This window comes from Pelophylax lessonae (genome assembly GCF_965119305.1).
Source record: "Pelophylax lessonae genome assembly, chromosome: 9".
NCBI classification, from domain to species: Eukaryota; Metazoa; Chordata; class Amphibia; order Anura; family Ranidae; genus Pelophylax; species Pelophylax lessonae.
In genome coordinates this window covers 239,313,500-239,333,629 of record NC_138776.1, presented here as the reverse complement: position 1 = coordinate 239,333,629, position 20,130 = coordinate 239,313,500, and the positions used below count along the sequence as shown (strand labels likewise).

Here is a 20,130-nt window from a genome sequence, read left to right as displayed (position 1 = left end):
ACAGGATATCTCCAGTGTCCAGGTCTCCAGCACTGACAAGGTGTCTAGGACTCTTCCCAGTCCATTAGGCTTGAATGCATGTTATATAGTTTGCCAGGTTAAAAAAAAGACACAAGTCCATCTGGTTCAATCAACAAAAAATCTTCCAAGAGTGAAGAAAGGATTTTCCAGAGCTGGATTCCTTAGCTTGCAAGCCATGAAATTCTGGTCTTTGGTATCAGACAATTTAGATTATCTATAAAATGAAAATTTTTTTCCCACGATGACAGAATGTTTTGTTGAAGTAGTCTAGTGTGGAACTCTGTAATCTCATGAAAATCAAATTGATAAGTAGTATATTGATTACATATGCTGATAATATTTACCAACATCCTGAAATAATTATTAAAAGAATACATTTTATTAAATATTAACAATATATGTTAAAAAAAGTATTGTACTACTAGGAGTATAGATAACAATACTATAGTAGCTCTAAACGAAAGACAAAAACAGGAGTGGCAAGTGCATATATGAAAACAAGGATAGTATTTCCTACAAAATAGGGATGGTTTCAACAACAAACCCTTGTTGGCCAGACAATATTGGAGAGTTGGTCAACTTAAATTTTAGAAAACATAGATGCCCGACATGTTTCGCGGGAGACCGCTTCCTCAGGGGCAGTTGAGATGATATACAGACATCAAAATATGCTACTAAAATGTGAAATTTGTATAAATATTATAATAATATATATATTATAATAATATATATAACAACCCTAGTACTCATACGTACATTTTTCTTTTGTTGAGCTTGTCTATCAATAATATCCTGAAATAATTGATAATCAAAAATTGATAAGAGTAGGGGGACTTTTAAGGTACAAAATGTTATCTGTAACTTCTTGTATACAATATATTAAAAAAAAATCATGTTTAATTTTTAAATTGTTAAAATACACTGTACATCATACAAACTTTCTTCACTAGTATAACAACCTCCCAATGAAATACTATTAGTTTGAAATACAACGGTATACAATTTTATACATACAATATTATAACAAATCAGAGTAAATGTCTTCACAATGGAATTTCCAGTTCTCCACTCATTTTGTAGATATACTTTACTTGGATACAGAGTAGTTCAATACTTGGTCTACTTAAATAGATAAAACATAAGTATAAGTGTCAACCCATAAACTAGATGGGTGTTAACACAAGAAAAGAAAGGTAGAGGCGAAGGGAAGGGAAGGGAAAGAGGGGGGGTATAAAAACTGTTGGGTTATTTATTTACAATGGGGTAGATTGCTAGGTCAGCAATGCACATAGCTGCTTTTTGAGAGGACCCTATAATTAGTTAGTGCATTTTCCATAACAATACCAAATTGAAGATCCCAGGAGAAAACTGAATAATAAAAAGGCTATGAGGTTGAATTAAGCAGCATTAAAAATGACTGATCATATAATACTTTATACAGTATTAGCACCAGTGGCGGCCGGTGTGTTGGGGGCGCAGGGGCGCCGCCCCCCCATCCATGCATCCGGCCCCCTAATATGCATGCAGGGCGCCGGACGCATGGAGCTTAATGGGGTTTTTTTTTTTTTTTTACATCACCTGATTAGAGCCAGAGGCTCTAATAGGGTGATGCAAAGGGTGGGCTTGGGGCGCAGAGCTGTGCATCCCAAGCCCACCCATTGTGTGACAATAGCGAATGAAAATTCGCTATTGCCACACCGATCCTCCTGGCCAATCAGCGCGTCCGATACGTGCTTCCTGATTGGCTGCAAGGCAAACCCCATGCCATTGCCCGAGGAGGAGGCGGGAGCGGGAGGACTGCAGGAGACGCACCGGAGGACAGAGTGAGGAGAAGCCGCCACCGCCAGGCAAGTGCATTGGTCTTGGGGGGGGGGAAGCCCACACTGCATTGAAGGGGGCACGCACGCTGGTCTCTGCATTGATGGGGGCATGCTGTGGCACTCTGCAATGATTGGGGGCACGCAGTGGCATTCTGCATTGATTGGGGGACACGCTGTGGCACTCTGCATTGATTGGGGGCATGCTGTGGCACTCTGCGTTGATTGGGGGGCACGCTGTGGCACTCTGCATTGATTGGGGGCATGCTGTGGCACTCTGCATTGATGGGGGCATGCTGTGGCACTCTGCATTGATTGGGGGCACGCTGTGGCACTCTGCATTGATTAGGGGCATGCTGTGGCACTCTGCATTGATTGGGGGGCACGCTGTGGAATTCTGCATTGATGGGGGCATGCTGTGGCACTCTGCATTGATGGGGGAATGCTGTGGCACTCTGCATTGATTGGGGGGCACGCTGTGGCACTCTGCATTGATTGGGGGCATGCTGTGGCATTCTGCATTGATTGGGGGGCATTCTATGGCGCTCTGCATTGATTGGGGGCACGCTGTGGCACTCTGCATTGATTGGGGGCACGCTGTTGCACTCGGCATTGATTGGGGGCACGCTGGTCATTTATTTTTCTGTTTGCGCCCCCCCAAAAATTTTGAGCACCAGCCGCCACTGATTAGCACCTCAGAGATATATATAACAGGGCCCCTTTTTATTAATGTTTCAAGTTCCGGTGCTTAGGCTCTACCTGAACCAGCTATGTTCCTCAAATCACACATTTGACAGTAAATCATTATAATGACTTGGCATCAATGCCAAATCAACATATAAACAGTGTTTTCTGAAAGGCTTGAAAAATAATTGAGTGGTATTGTTTTTTTGGGGGGTTAATAATGCTGATTTGGGAAAAACTAGCCTTCAGAATCACAGGTCTTCCCAGGGGATCAGGGTAACAACATCTAAAGCAGCCTTACTCAACCAGTGTGCCGCCAGAGGTCCTGAGGTGTGTCGCGGAATCATGGGAGAGAAGGGCTGTCAGATGAGCCCAATCTCCGGATCCCCTGCCGAACTGTGCATCAGCACTGCGAGGGAGCTTTGTCAGCTTCAAAAGTGAAAGTAAAGGGAGGAGGAGTGTGCTGTGCTCTCTGCTTCCCCCTAGAGTGCCCTACCCAACTGAATGAGAAAAGGGTACATGCTAGAACATGGGTGTCCAACCTTTTGGCTTCTCTGAGCCACATTGAGTTTAGAGAAATTTTCTCGGGCCGCATATAAAATATATACTCTAGTTAAGGTATATAAGTAATAAAATGCCGCTGCACCCTTCCTGCGGCACCACGCCCCCCACACTAATTTAACACAACTAGAGGATGATCAAATGAAATGGAATCAGTATACAGAGGTTTACTTCTTCTGAGCGATAATAAAGGAACACTCTCTAAATCACTGAAGTGGTCATGGTGGTTAAAGTGGTCATGGTGTCAGAAACACTGCACATGCTCCACTCCCCCCCCCCTGCCCTCTGCCTACCGTTAGTTGGCAGCTGCTGTGGCCATGCCCCCGACCTGACTTCCTTCCTCCCCAGCAAAAAAAAAATTGTCAGGGGGCAGTGGGCCGCATTGCCTGAGGTTCTGGGCCGCAGGTTGGACATGCCTGTGCTAGAACGTATTAAAAGGGCTATATACGTGTGTGTGTGTGTGTATGTATATATATATATATATATATATATATATATATACAGTGAATCTGGAAAGTATTCACAGCGCTTCACTTTTTACACATTTTGTTATGTTACAGCCATATTCCAAAACATATTACATTCATTCTTTTTCTCAACATTCTGCAAAAAAATACCCCATAATGACAACGTGTAAGAAGTTTGTTTGAAATCTCTGCAAATTTATTAAAAATAAAAAACTGAAAAATCACTTGTACATAAGTATTCACAGCCTCTGCCATGACACTCAAAATTGAGCTCAGGTGCATCCTGATTCCACTGATCATCTTTGAGATGTTTCTACAACTTGATTGGAGTCCCCCTGTGGTAATCTCAGTTGATTGGACATGATTTGGAAAGGCACACACCTGTCTATATAAGGTCTCACAGTTAACAGGGCGTTTCAGAGTTCAAACCAAGCAATGAAGTCCAAGGAATTGTCTGTAGACCTCCGAGACAGAATTGTATGGAGGCACAGATCTGGGGAAGGGTACAGAAAATTTTCTGCAGCATTGAAGGTCCCAATGAGCACAATGGCCTCCATCACCCGTAAATGGGAGATATTTGGAACCACCAGGACTCTTGCTGGAGTGGGCTGCCCTGCCAAACTAAGTGTTTAGGATAGAAGGGCCTTAGTCAAGGAGATGACCAAGAACCCAATGGTCACTCTGACAGAGCTCTAGCATTTCTCTATGGAGAGAGGAGAACCTTCAAAAACAGGGATCCTCAAACTACGGCCCTCCAGCTGTTGCAGAACTACACGTCCCATGAGACATTGTATAACTCTGACATTCACAGACAGGGCTAGGCATGATGGGAATTGTAGTTCCCGAACAACTGGAGGGCCAAAGTTTGAAGACCCCTGTTCTAGAAGAACAACCATCTTTGCAGTACTCCACCAATCAGGCCTGTATGGTAGAGTGGTCACACAGAAGCCACTCCTCAGTAAAAGGCATGTGGCAGCCCGCCTGGAGTTTGCCAAAAGGCACCTGAAGGACTCTCAGACAATGAGAAACAAAATTATCTGGTCTGATTAAACAAAAATTGAACTTTTTGGCCTGAATGGCAATGGTCATGTTTGGAGGAAACCAGGCACCACTCATCACCTGGCCAATACCATCCATACAGTGAAGCATGGTGGTGGTGGCATCATGTTGTAGGGATGTTTTTCAGTGGCAGGAATTGGGAGACTAGTGAGGATTGAGGGAAAGATGAATGCAGCAATGTACAGAGACGTCTTGACGAAAACCTGCTCCAGAGCCCTCTGGACCTCAGACTGGGGGCGAAGGTTCATCTTCTAACAGGGCAATGACCCTAAGCAGACAGCCAAAATAACAAATAAGTAGCTACAGAGCAACTCTGTGAATGTTCCAGCTACAGCCCACCTTTAAACCCGATTGAATATCTCTGGAGAGATCTGAAAATGGCTGTGCACCGACGCTCCCCATCCAACCTAATGTTGCTTGAGAGGTCCTGCAAAGAAGAATGGGAGAAACTGCCCAAAAATAGGTGTGCCAAGCTTGTAGCATCATACTCAAAAAGACTTGAGGCTGTAATTGGTGCCACAGATGCTCCAAGAAAGTATTGGGCAAAGGCTGTAAATACTTATGTACATGTGATTTTCTTTTCATTTTTTATTTTTAATAAATTTGCAAAGATTTCAAACAAACTTCTTTCACATTGTCATTATGGGGTATTGTTTGTAGAATTTTGAGGAAATAATTTAATCCATTTTGGAATAAAGCTGTAACATAACAAAATGTGGAAAAAGTGAAGCGCTGTGTGTGAATACTTTCCGGATTGACTGTATGTGTGTCTGTATATGTGTGTACATGTGTGTCTGTATTTGTGTGTACATGTGTGTCTGTATATGTGGGTACAGGTGTGTGTGTTTATACATGTGTCTGTATGTGAGTGTGTGTGTGTATATGTATATATGTATATGTATGTTACTTTTAATCCTGACCACCAACCCCACCCACCCACCCCCCCACCCCCATTCCTGTACCATCAGAAATGCTTTTTTAGGGCTTGTTTGTGATAGCAGAAAAAGCTGCTGCTCCTCTAAAAAGCAATCCATGCTCAGATTGCTTTTCAGAGGCCTTTGGCAGGCGGTAATGAGGCAATATTTTGCCTCCTCAAAAACCTGTTTTATGCCAGTAAATGCAGCATCACTACATGCAACCATGCAATGCACACAGTTGCAGGGTAGTTGCAATGCAGCCCCATTCACCCTAGGTTTACCTCCAGCTGCAGCCAAGGCATGTGTACACCCCCAGCTGCTGCCTCTACAGCTAAAGGTGGAGAAGTTGGGGGTGTTAAAAACAGCTCAACCATGTAGTTTTACCACCCCTCCAACCTGACATGTGAACAAGCCCTTGGTTCACATCTGTGTGGCTGCGTGCTGCGTGTAGGGCAGCCCATTCATTTCACTTCCCTATCCGCAGAAATGCAGGGAAAGAAGTCCCTGACCCTTTTTTTTTTTAAACTATGCCACACAAGTGGCGGCTGGTGCTCCATGGGTCAGGGGGGAAGGCAGACCGACCGAACCACACCATTCCACCCCCCCCCCCAGCTAAACAGGAGAGCAGAGGACAGACAGGATAGGCAGGACCCCCCCGCTCACTAACCCTGCCTGGATGCAGCAGCTGGTGGCGGCGGCGGCCGCGGCTTTGGATTCTTCCCCCTTCTTCTGCGTCTCCTCCCTCCTTGTCCATGCCCAATGGCATGGCTTCTCCTTTCGGCCAATCGGGAGTTGGGTCTCAAAACCCACTTCCTGATTGGCCAGGAGGAGGATCTGTGTGACAATAGTGAATTTTCATTCGCTATTGTCACACAACTGGGTGGGCTCGGGGCGCTCTGCTCTGCGCCCCGAGCCCACCCTTTTTTTTAGCCTGTGAGAGCCTCTGGCTCTAATCACATGGTTAAGCGCCCCTGCACCCCATATGACCAGCCACCACTGCGCCACACCAAAAGCACCCCATGTTTTGCTATATGTGGGGTACCATTAGGAATTAATGGCACCCGTAAAGAGCAGAACTTTTGTCTGCGAGTCAGGAACGAGCGTGATTTTGCACATGTTCCATGACACACAGTAACGTGAACTGAACCTTGGACAGGGGTGACTCAAGACTAATTATACTTTTCAAGGGCGGCCCGACTGGAAAAAGGTTGAGAAACACTGATATAATGGACCTTACGCAGTGAGGAGCGTTCATGTATTCAAGCAACGTCTAAATAGAAAAGAAGGGGTTTCGGGCTATGTACACATCCTATATTTGTATGATAATTTCTTACTTTGTTAAGAGCTAGTTGTGCGTTGTATCTGAGATTAGACTGATGATCTTGAATAACTAAACCCAGGCCTCACCTCATATCAGATAGGTGTGGTGTCCTTCACATCTTTGTATTCAATATTTTCATATATGGATTCTGGTCTGCTGGCATCTTCCACCTCTGTCCCTTGAAAAAAAAAAAAAAAAAACAATGAATGCTGTTTTGAAGGTTCTCTAATCTTTCTATTAATCTACCCATATCCTTCTGAAGCATATTTTTTGGGGTGTCACTTTGCATCTCCTAAAGAACTTATTTTCTTTGTTTTTTTTGTTTTTTTCAAGAGCATAGTTACATATGGTTACATAGTTGCATAATTGGTCTGGTTGAATAAAGGACACAAGTCCATCCAGTTCAACCAATAAAAAAAAAATAAAAAATCATACAATCCCCTATACACAATCCTATACCCACAGTTGATCCAGAGGAAGGTGAAAAACCCCAGCAAAGCATTTTCCAATTTGCTACAGCAGGGGAAGAAAATTCCTTCCTGATCCCCCGAGAGGCAAAATAATTATATGTTTTGGATCAATGTTTATGACAGCCTTTTCTGTTGGAGACAATGCTAGTACAACCGCACCTTGTTTGCATTAGCTGTCCTCTTAATACAAAGGGGAAATAGATACTATTGTGGTATACAGTGCAAATGTAAACCAGTCGATTGTAGGGATGCACCGATCCGACTTTTTTGGTCCCGATCCCCATGCCAATCTTTTGCTTTGTGAAATCGCCGATCCCGATTCAGAAAATATTGTTTTGTGATTGTATTATAACAAAATAATACTTCCGGATCGGTATCGGCAGATACCTTATAACAATTGTGCATTCAAAATCTAAAATATCATGGGTTTAGTCTTTTAGAGGTTAAACTTTCCTCCTCCGGCAGACGGAACGAAAAGATACATTGTAATCATTGTGTTTACTTAACTGGGAGAGTTGAAAGGCATTTGCAGGAGGCTCTTTTTTTTTTCTTTGACAGCTGTTCTCTGCTCCCTCACAAGCTATGTAAAGAGCAAAACCGGATCGCCCGTGGATCAGTTAATTTTACTGATCCCCCGATCCAGCTATTTTGCCCGTATCGGGGCCGATATCCGATCCGAATATTGGATCGGTGCATCCCTAGTCGATAGGCTGTTAGCTGTTCCCATTGTTTTACAGAAGTCAAACACTGGACCTAGGATGCGTCAATAAAAGTCAACAATAGCTTGACCTATTAACATATTTGACCTATGGCATGCACGATACAACAGTGCCATCTACAGCCGGGCTTCCCAAACTTTTTTGGGCCGAGACCCACTTCTGAATACAGTTATTTTTCGGTACCCACTTGCCTGTAATTGAATATTGTAAAGCGCTACAGAATTTGTTGGCGCTATATAAATGCAAATAATAATAATGCATATTTTAAAGGGAGGGGGATGTTAAATAAAGTGTTGTTAATTTATTATTGAATACACTTGCCAGATGTTCTAAGTGAGGGGTCAAAAACCTGTGGCAGGTGTGGCATATAAGTGGAGTTGTAAGTAATCAGCACCCTCATAGACAGTATAAGGCAGGCAGAGGACAGGAATCAACCACCCCAGGACAGTGATCAGCAGGCTATATGGCAGTCCACACAGTGAAGGTAAAGCCCCTGTTTGCCCTCTCCAGGACCCAGCACACCTCACCCAGAGTCTCCATGATGAGGAGCTCTATGCTGGTCTTGGTGTCCTGACTCTTCTTCTTCAGATCCTCTACTGGGGTCACAGAAGCTGGCATGAACTCCTGACTCCACCGGGCCGCCTGGTCCTCCTATGACACCGAGGCTGCTGTCTCTGCCCGCTATAGCTGAGAGAATCCCGCCGCCAGTCTAGCTACCAACCCAGGAGCTGGCTCTGCATCCCATGAACATATCCTACATAACAGCCCACAAATGTACTCACTGATGCAAGTATCCTCCGCGCAGGAATTGCAGACCAGCCTCCGTAAACTGCGTGGGCGGGGTCCTGAATCCATCGCGATTTGACTGCTCTGGCTCTCTGTAATTTGCGCTTGCTCGCACAGCACAATTTCTCTCAGTGATTTCCGGCTCAGCGCGACCCACTTAAATGCAGCTCGCGACCCACCAGTGGGTCCCAACCCACAGTTTGGGAACTCCTGAGTTACAGTTAGGAAATGTTTTGCTCATAGAAACTGATGCAAAAAGTGGAGTGAGGGAATGACTGCCTAAACTTTTTTTTTTTCTATAAATAACTTTTTATTAAAGGTTTTGTCATTTTACAAAAAACAACATACATAAAAGGAAAAAACAAAAAATAGAAAAACTACAAATAAAATAGTACAGTAACCAGTATATGGATCCTCACATAATTCTGGTGTTATCAAACAATTCCAAAATAATTACAGCGCAAAAACTGGCAACAAAAGAAAGCATTTAGACATCTGGAGATTACTGGGTTACATGCCATGCAAAATGCTCTTGCTTTGACTAAGCATTGCTATAGTGATAAAAATTCCTTGTACTCTAACAAACTTAAAGCGGAGTTCGGGCCTCAAAAATGACTTTGGGCCATCCACTTGCTGACAATCACCTGAAAAATAAATGGATAGTCCCGATTTTTTTTTTCTTTACTTACCTTGTTATTGAAGAAAATATACTCCCTTTCTTCCACTTCCTCCCTCTGCGGCCGCGGCCCGCACCATCTCTTCCTGCTTGCATTGACTCCTGGGAGCTGAAAGTCATCACTTCCAGGAATCAATGCCCTGCATTGGCCCCGCTCGTCAGTTCCGGTGCAGGCGCGTCATTCCCTGCTAAACAACTTCTGTGCATGCCCAGAAGCTGTGCAGGGATGACGCGCCTGCACCGGAAGTGACGAGAGGGGCCAGTGCAGGGCATTCTGGGACCGAAGAGGACACGGAAGAGGACACCGAAGAGGACGCTCTGGCTTCAGCTGCCCACACCTGAGATGGCAGCGCTGGACAAGACATTTTCAAGGTAAGTATTTCTTCTAAAAGGTAAGTGCAACCTGGGACAGTTCAGAGGCTATCCATTATGAAATGCACTAGCCCTGACTGTCCCAGGGGTATTTTTATCTGAAAAAAGTTTCCGAAGCCGGAACTCCGCTTTAACGAAGAAAAAGAAATAAAAACTGTACACCATCCTAATACTATAATCCTCAGAAATACGTCTCAGACCACCAACTGAGGCTACAGATCAACACTCACTGCATCTGCCCAGACTGCAATTCGCATTGTAACAGACCTAGAGATATTAAAGCTAATGGGGCTAGGCCAGGAGCCTGTAGCCAGGGGTCCCATATTTTATTAAACTTAAGAGGAGTACCCCGGTACTTCAAAATATGTTTCTCTTTAAGTAGGATAGAATTAACTTGTTCGCGCCAATCCTCAAATGTGGGAGGCATAGGGGCAATCCATTTCAGCAGAACACATTTATGGGCTAGATACCTTACATTTCTAAATAAAAGGCCAGAAGCATCAACTGAAAGAGACTGAAATTTTAACACAAGAACTAATAAGGAAAGCCTGTGCCAGAGCGGACTTTACAAGACCAAAGAAGGAACCTCGCTTGAGGATGATGCTAGCAACTAATTTCCTATACTTGCTTGAGGAGAACCTGGAGCCCTGTTTGTTATGGAAATCACAAACTATAACCCAAGTTATGTAATTTTAGTGTATCCCTATTGTACACAGACTAATGTCCATGCTCATTTGCTAGGAAGGTTAGGTAGCGTGTGCACGTGTTGTATGTTGTACTGTATACCTGTAATACTTTGTATGTCTTTCATTGTTTTCCTACAATTATAACTAGTCTGTGTATGTACAGCATTCTTGTTTAGTAAAAGTAATAAACAGGTTCCCGACCGCTTGCCGCACATTTACTGCGGCAGGCTGGCTCTCCTGCGCGAATCAATGTAGCCCTATGTCGGTCGCGGGTGTGGTGCTGGGGCGCGAGCACACGCCGCCGGCGATGCGCTTCCGCCCCCCACTAGGCAGCGGGGATGCCAATCCACGGGGCCGGCAGCCGCGATTGCCGCTGGGCATCACTCCCCGCTGAGAGAGAATTATGGTCAACTGTTGTAAACACATTTGACCGTTCTCTCTGAAATGATCACAGAGCGCCTGTGATCATTCTATATAGGATCACAGGTCTCTATGATCATTTCACAAGCCCATCCGCCCAAAGTTAGAAATCACTCCCCTAGGCTCACACTTAATCCTTTGATCACCTCTAGGTTAACCCCTTTCCTGCCAGTGTCATTATTACAGTAACAGTGCATATTTGTAGCACTGATTACTGTAGTAATGTCACTGGTCCCCCCAAAAGTGTCAAAAATGTCAGTTAGGGGTCCGATCTGTGTGCCGCAATGTCGCAGCCCCGCTAAAAATCACAGATCGCCGCCATTACTAGTAAAAAATAAATAAATAAAAATTATATTAAATTATAAATAAATAAAAAAATAAAAAAATAAATAAATAAAAATGACATAAATCTTCCCCTAGTTTGTAGACAAGATAACTTTTGCATAAACCAATCAAAATACGCTTATTGCGATTTTTTGTACTAAAAATATGTAGCAGAATGCAAATTGGCCTACAAGGATGAAAAGTTTTGCTTTTTAATTTTTTTTTTTTTTTGGAATGTCATATAGCAGAATGTAAAAATTTTTTTTCCAGAATTGTCGCACTTTTTTGTTTATAGCGCAAAAAATAAAAATCGCAAGGGTAATCAAATACCACCAAAAGAAAGCTCTATTTTTGGGGAAAAAAGGACATCAATTTTACAGTCGCACGACTGCGCAAAGTTTGGTCAAAGTAACGCATTGCCGAATCGCAAAAAATGGCCTGGTCATTAAGGGGGCAAATCCTTCCGGTTCAGAACTCAGGAACTACAATTCCCATCATGCCTAGTCATGTCTGTAAATGTCAGAGTTTTACAATGCCTCATGGGATGTGTAGATCTACAACAGCTGGAGGGTTGTAGTTTGAGGATTCCTGGTATAGAGGTTTGAGTTCCTTACTTTACTGGAAAATGAAATAAAAGATACAAGGAAAACCTCTGTTGCTGTTAAGCATTACTTCCCCAAGTTACCCAAACTCCTTAAAAAACAAACTCCATGGCGGGATAGGATGCCTCCAAATTTGATGAGTAGGCTAGTTACAGAAAACATGGGCTGGATCTGCCCTATATTTATTTTAGTGGAGCCCTACGAAGTAGGAGCAGGGGTGGAGACAACCAATCGTATGCTGCCACAGGGTTTAAGTCAAGAAACAAAATTTACATTATTTGTACAGATTACGGGTTTGCGTCCCGTTCTGCGTAAAAAGCAAGACAAATGCGCAGTTTCTCCTATCGCAGCCACCTTTTTGTTAATGCTAGTATGTTCACCAGTACTTAGATGACCCTAGGACTTAAGAAGCAATGCTATATTCGTAGGACTGGGATGCTCCCCAAAAACTCACAAACAGTTCATGTATCATAAAAAAACAATAGAAGGGCGCACCAACCTAGTGCAATACCGTAAAACTTTTATTGGAAATGGTTAAAAGTGACAACATACATTATACTCACAAAAGTATGCTGTGTATAAGCCTAGAACCAAAGAAAGCCTTCGGCTATCCAGAGACCTCAGGACCATATTCCTTAATAGTGATACGAGAACTTGATACTGTCCATATAGATAGGGCTAACGCGTTTTGAGGGAGGACACTCTTCCTCAAAGTCATGCCAGCTCTTTGGCAAGTGCCCCCATGGAAAGCTGCTTTCCATGGGGGCACCTGTGCATGCTTGCTTCTGAGCTGCCCTGTCTTCATCTATTGACACAGAATGGGAAGCTCGGTCCCATCCCCTGCTTGCTCAGCACAGAATTTGATTGACCACAGCAGAAGCCAATGGCTCCAGCTGCTATCAATCTTTCCAAGGAGAAGGGAGACAGCAGCGAGAGGCGGTGCTCTCCTGCACATGGCTGGATCGGAGCGGGCTCAGGTAAGTATAAGGGGGAACTGGAACGGTACTTTCTTTTTTCAACACATTTTAATTTTTTATTTGTTTTCCTTTTTTTTTTTTAGGGAGCGGGCTTGTTTTTTTTTTTGACAGGTACTCACTCCAACTTTCTCAATTCGTACCTAGGTAATACTGATGTCTACTTGGGACATCACCCTGCCTGTAGCCTCCTGGAGCTTCTCACACATCCCAGGAGGCTGCAGGATCAGTCCCACAGCACTGCTGTGCCTCACAATGGAGAGCCAGTTATAAGATGTCAGAAAGTCATAGCTGGCTTCCAAATCCAAGATGGCAGGACCAGAGAGCAGATGCCTGGTGAAGAACAGATTGCGGGGAGTAGAGTACTGGACTCCATGTGCTGGTAAGTGTTTGTAGCGACTCACTTTTGATTTTTTTTTTTTTTTTTAAACAAATGTTCCTCTAATGTTTAATTGATAACCCCTACCGACTCAATTCAAAACAAAGATATGTTTGGCTTGAATTAGGCTTTGAGCTTAGTGTGGCCTCTGACCCTTAACCTTTTGCACAGGAAACCCACCACATCAACACAATGCCACATACCATTGTCAAGCACAACTTGTCTTCTTGAAGACCACCAGAGTCCGCTCTGAATACCTACAATAAGAGAAATGGGAAGTGTCTGGCATTAGCAACAGAGATGTAACTGAACCCAGAGATCCCTCAAGCCCAACTTACAAAAAGCCTTGATCTCTTACAAAAATCATTTACCATCAATTAAATATTATATAACTTGCTTTGGTAAACCACTCCATGCCAAGAGTCAGCTGCAAAGCAAATACTATTTTCAGGTGTATATAAAAAGAGATAAAAAAACTTAATGAAAGTAAAGATCTGCCCTTGTGTAAATCAGTGGTAAACTTTTGTCATATATGACAAATTAGGTTTTTATCCCAAAGAACCATACGGACATAAGCTACATCTGAGAGAAAGATTTTACCATCAGTAGCAATGATAAAATCAATAAAAGGCTTTGCACTTCAAGGTACCTATTATATTTACCTCAACATTTTTCCTGTTGGGTCTGTCCTCTGAACCTTGCCAAACCCCCAAAAAAAGCTGCCAGGCCATGATGTGCTCACAGCTGCGAGATGCCTTAAAGCACTCAACTGGAAAAAGCCCACTCCTCCATCCTCAGCGGCTTTAAATGCCAGAATCATAGATGTGGAATTAATGGAAAAATTGACAGCTAGAATTTGTGATAAGTTAGAGGCTCGTAATCAAATTTGGAAATTTTGGCACCTCTGCCATAAACTAATTTCCTTTAAGCATATCCTAAGTCTGGTCACTAGGTCCCTAGTCTGGTCGCTAGTTTTTGAGATTCTGCGGCAATCTGTCTTTTCCCCACTTTTTCCATTCCTTCTCTTTTCTTTTTCATTTGTGAGATACTGTACCTTGCACTTCAATGCTGTCTCCAATGCTGGTATAGTTTTGAGTCTTCTCTTGTTATTTGAATGCTGTCACACTGCTAACTTCGTCGGGACTACCTTTTCTACATGGCCAGCATTAATGGTCCTTAACTTCTATTATTGTTGGTGCTTCTTCATTTGTTTTGATAATGTCTATTGAACTGTTTATTCAGTGTTCTGTGCATGTAAAATATTTGGTATGCAAACAGTGCATGTATCTTTGTGCTTCCAAAAAAAAATAAAAAATTATATAAAAAATTGTAATTGATAAAAAAAAAATGATATAAAAAAATTGTAATTGATAAAAAAAAAAAAAAGGAATTGGGACATTTAAGCAGTACTCAGGGATGGGATGGTAAATTTGTGTCATTGGAATTGATCTGACAACCTGATCACATTATGTAAAAATTTTTTTTTTGCAAAACTGGCCACATTTGGGGAGGTGGGGTAGTTCTCTTTCCTCTGCGCCCAAACTGGTGTTTAGTTTAAAAGTTTACTTTAGAAGATGTAGGGCCAAAGCTAGAGGGGTAGAGAGTAGGGTTCGACGAACACCCGAATTATCGGGGTGTTTAACTGTTTGTTCGGCCTGCCAAATGACGACAATGCACTGCACCACCGAACAGTGCATTGGAAGCCCTGATTGGCTGAAGCAATGATGAAAGCTTTGCCCAACCAGGGCACAAAGCACTGTCAGAGCCATGATTGAAGGAAGTAAAGATGACTCTATCCAATCATGGCACATTGCTCTTAGTCCCGCCCCACACTATAAAAATATTCTCCTCATTAATCAGTGCGTTACATCACATTTACTGAAGTATACATCAGTGCATTGCTGTATGTTTAATGCAGTATATATCAGTGCATTACTGTATGTTTAGCGCACTATATTTGAGTGCGTTACTGCACGTTTAATTCAGTATATATCAGTGCGTTACTTTACGTTTAATGCAGCATACATTAGTGCATTGCTGCACGTTTAATGCAGTATATATCAGTGCGTTAGTGCACTTTTAACGCAGTATATATCAGTGTGTTGCTGTACATTTACCGCAGCATATATCAGTGCATTACTGTACGTTTAACGCAGTATATTTGAGTGTGTTACTGTATGTTTAACACAGTATATATCAGTGCATTACTGCACATTTAACGCATTATATAGCAGTGCATTACTGCAGTGTGTTGCTGTACGTTTACCGCAGTGTATATCAGTGCATTGCTGTACATTTACCGCAGCATATATCAGTGCATTACTGTACATTTAACGCAGTATATTTGAGTGTGTTACTGTATATTTAATGCAGTATATATCAGTGTGTTACTGCGCATTTGCTGCAGTATATATCAGTGCATTACTGCAGTGCATTACTGCACATTTAACACAGTATAAATCCGTGTGTTACTGCACGTTTAACACAGTATATATCAGTGCGTTACTGTACGTTTAACGCAGTATAGATCAGTGCATTACTGCACGTTTAGCGCAGTATATTTGAGTGCATTACTGCACTTTAATGCAGTATATATCAGTGCGTTACTGCACGTTTAACGCAGTAAATTTGAGTGTGTTACTGCACGTTTAACGCAGTATATACCAGTGCACTACTGCATGTTTAACGCAGTACATATCAGTGCGTTACTGCACATTTAATGCAGTATATATCAGCGCGTTACTGTATGTTTAATGCAGTATATTTGGGTGCGTTACCACACGTTTACCAAAATATATTGCAGTGCGTCGGTGCAGTTTTACTAAAGTATATTGAGGTGTGTCAGTGGAGTATGTCTGTGTAGTGAGTATTCAAGTTAAAGTGCACCAAACATGACTTTCTATTGATTAAAGTGCATCCACGTACATATTTTTACATCTTTATTACATTTTGTTAAAAAGTCCCCCCCTCCCCCCCCCCCCATAGTGTCTGGGAGGTCAACAAGAGAGGCAGACATTCCCATGGCACTGTCAGGGGGCTAACAGGGTATGTGTCCACAGGCAAAGGTGGACGTGGTCTGTCCTCAGGCAGGGCACCATTTCCACAGCACAAATTTCCTGTTTAGTGATGTTGCCGTTGCCATCCAGCCACAGCATGCAGAGGAGGTGGTGGACTGGCTTACTAAACCATCATCATCCTCCTCATCCTCTGTGACCCAAGCAGAGACTAGTGACCCATCTGCTGCAGCGAAAAAAAATACAATCACTGCCACCCAAATGCCCAGCGTCTAAATTCAAGCTTTTCAAAGCTGCTGGCTTTACACCTCCTGCCTTTCCGCCTGGTGGATTCTGCCCTCATCCGTGAGTTTGCAGAATGTGCTGTACCACAATGGCAGTTTCCCAGTTGCTATTTCTTTTCACGTAAGGCTATTCCAGCTCTCTACCATCACCTGGAAAGCAATGTTGTGGCTCACACGTGGTCCAGCAAGCATGGTCAGGGATGATAAAATTTGTTCACAGCACACTGGGTAACTCTGCAACTCGGAAGGATGCAGGACAGGGCTCTGTCGACACATCTCCATACAGCTAGTGGTGATGATGTGAGATTTGTCAGCTCCACTCACTCCTCCTTCTCCTCCTCCTTCTCCCAGCCCTCCTTTGCTAAATTTTCCTATGAACCACAAGTACCCCCTAAGCGTTCAAGGGGCTATTCAATAAGTCAGGCTGAAAGGTGCCATGCAGTGCTTCAGATGGCCTGTCTAGTGGACAAGAGCCACACCGGAGCTGAGATTCTCGCAGCTCTGCAGCAGCAGGCCCAGAGGTGGTTCTTGCCATGCCAGCTGGAGCCAGGAATGGTGGTGTGCGATAATGGCACAAACCTCCTTTCTGCCCTTAGACAGAAAGTTGACACATGTGCCATGCCTGGCACATGTCCTCAATTTGGTGGGGCAGCATTTTTTAAATAGGTAACCAGGGTTGGAAGATCTTCTGAAGAAGACCAGAAGAGTCTGTAAAACGCCTGATTTGTGACATGCACACTAGGTGGAACTCGATTTTGGCAATGCTGCAGCAGCTGCACATGCAGTAAAGGACCGTCAACGAGTACCTGTGTGAGTATGGCACAACAACAGGCTCAGGCCGGCTCAGTTTTTTATCCCCACGCCAATGGCTGCTGATAAAGGATGCATGCACTGTACTGTCACCATTTAAGGAGGCCACAAGGATGGTGAGTCGTGACAATGCATGCATCGGTTACACAATCCCTGTTTTCCTGCTGGAGCAGACTCTGAAAGGCATTAACGACAGGGCAATTGCGGCAGAGCACCGGTAGGAAGAGGAAGACTTCCTTTCCTCTCAAGGCCTGCTTAATGTGGACACCATTCTTCATACACCACAGAACACACAAAAGAAGAGGGAGGAGGAGGATTCTGGCAGCTTTGGAGGCATTGAAGTAGAGCAAGACATACGTCAACCCTTAACAGATGGTTTTCTATCCCCAGAACCCTTAGGAATAGTACGTGGCTGGCAGGAGGCAATTACAGATGCTGTAATATTTAGTGACCCTGAGGAGTCTGCTTCTCATGCCTCCACAAACTTGCGGTGTTTGGGCTCCCTCATTCGCATCAAGAAGGATACCTATTGGTTGGCAACCCTCCTTGACCACTGTTAAAAGGGGAAAGTCTCTGAACACTTCCCGTCCCCACAGAGGGAGCAGAAGATGAAATCTCTTGAGGACACCTTAAAGAGAAGTTTATGTAATGCCTTTCCCGACTTTGGTAGGTTACAGTCTAGTGGAAAAAGTAGTTTTGAGGATTCTGTTGGTGAAGAGAGGAGCCGTGGAGGGAGGGGGTGCCACAGTGATGCCTTTCAAAAATGTTTTAGTTATCGGCGGCATCGTCTTTATCATATGGTGGGAGATTATCTATGGACCAAAACAGATATTGAGAGCTTTCCAGTTGACGATCCACTGGGTTATTGGGTCATGAGAATAGACCACTGGCCATAACATGCCCAGTATGGAATATGCAATAGAGCTGCTGGACTTCCCTGCATCCAGCATGCTTTCTGAACAAGCATTCAGTGCTGCCGGAGGTTTTGTAACAGATAAGAGAGCGTTTCTATCCGTGGCCTGGCTGACATTTATCAAAATGAATCAGTCCTGGTATAGCAGAAGGTATTAAGGCCCTTGATGCCGATGTCGATGATTTCTGAATCTTGAATCTCTGGAAGTGTCTAGGCTTCCTAGCTTTGTGGGTGTTGATTTCATCAGGAAGAATTTTTTTTGGTGTAGGTTTCATGGGCACAATTAACACCCAAGGACCAATTTTTTTGCCTCTGTTTGACAAGTGCATATCATTGCAATTTTTGACAGCAAGGCCAATTCTTGCTTTCATCAAGAGTAACTGTATAGGTGTAAAGGCACCACCAATACCCAAAGACCAAAATTTCTGCACCTGTTTGACAGGTGCATATCTTTGCAATTTTTGACAGCAAGGCAAATTCTTGCTTTCATCAAGAGTACCTCTATAGGGTTACGATGCGAAGGCATCACCGACACTCAAAGACCAATTTTTTCGCACCTGTTACTTCTATCCATAGTCTGCAAAAGAAATACCAGCATTTAGCCAAAAAATCTCTAATCTTGTTCCGAGTGCTCTAAATTGTATTCTCATCACACAGACTGGCTTCCCAAGTGGTTGTTTATAAAATAAAGAAAGCTTGAATGGAATATGTAATTTGTTTGGCTTTATAAATGTCATTATTGCTTCAGCAGACTCTATACACTGTACAGATGTGCCACATTACAGGCAGACTAAGGGGACAACCCAGGCACTGTATTTAAAGGAATTATTCTTTTTTTTTTTTTTGGTATTTCTCATTTTGATAATTTCACTTTAAGCATCAGTAAATCAGTGCTTATTTAAAAATTATGTTTTTTAAAAACTTTTTTTTCATTGATACATGCCCCCCAGGGCACTACCCAGACCCCCATAACCGTTGTATGCCCAAATACTTCCATATAAGCCTTTAAAATGGGCACTTTTGATTTTTCCAGTTTGAGTCCCAAAGACTTCAAAGGGTTTACGATGTTCTAAAGTTCTGCTGCGAACCAAACAGCAGGTCATTTGGCCCATCTCTAGCAGAGAGCAAAGACTGATAGTCATCAGCAGAATCAGCAATAAATTGATCAATCAGTTCTCAGGCTTAAAGCTGGCAGGGGACAGACCAATGCTGCAGCATGGAGGTATGTACTGTATGTTTGTTGCTTTTAAACCCCAAACTTCTTCTTTGATGCACAAAAAGGTCATCATCTTTTTCCACATACACAGATCCTTTTATGAGAAAGCATCTACACTGCTCACAGCTGACAATTACAATTGGGATAGGGTGATTTGAGCCACCATCCCAATACAAATACAAGGCCCTTGTTTGAACAAACGACTCATGGCAATCAGGAAAGTTTGAAAAGAAGAGAGAGACCAGAGAGACATGTTTAAGTGTGTAATTTGAAAGCCAAGTTTTCTGAACCTGAAATGATCTCAATAGGGACATGCTTCTTGACCAATGTCTGAATGAAGTATAAAATGGCAACTAAATCCGTATGTTCCTAAAGCAATGGGACACCCAGTTTATTTACCACAATTGTGTTCCCAACCGTTCTGTGTTAACTCACCTCTCCACTGCACTTTCATGCAGCATCCGGTGATGCAGACTAACAGGATGACGGCCCCAAAGCACAGAGGCAAGACCAGCCAAAGTTTGGAAGTTCCAGGAACTACAGCAACTGCAAATGACAGGGGCAAAGAGGTCAGTACAGGATAGTATATAGGCATATCAATCTCTAGCAGTCATTTCTGTTAACCAGCTTATACATAA

The 20,130-nt window shown here is 43.2% G+C and overlaps 1 protein-coding gene across 3 annotated transcripts in view; it reads right to left on the bottom strand.

Moving 5' to 3' along the window:
- Nucleotides 1–212: 212 nt before the first annotated feature.
- LOC309563759 (72 kDa type IV collagenase-like) overlaps nucleotides 213–20,130 on the bottom strand; it is a 47,157-nt gene continuing 27,239 nt past the window's right edge. The window contains exons 5-8 of one of the 3 annotated variants that reach the window (XM_082268358.1): nucleotides 19,928–20,038; nucleotides 13,459–13,512; nucleotides 6,934–7,025; nucleotides 213–372 (exon numbers count right to left, since the gene is read on the bottom strand). In XM_082268358.1, the coding sequence (XP_082124484.1) occupies nucleotides 6,940–7,025; nucleotides 13,459–13,512; nucleotides 19,928–20,038 (251 nt within the window). In that variant the 3' untranslated portion in view covers nucleotides 213–372; nucleotides 6,934–6,939. Of the gene's footprint in view, nucleotides 373–6,851; nucleotides 7,026–13,458; nucleotides 13,513–19,927; nucleotides 20,039–20,130 lie in introns of those variants that run through there. The other 2 variants (XM_082268357.1, XM_082268359.1) reach the window with 2 other exon arrangements.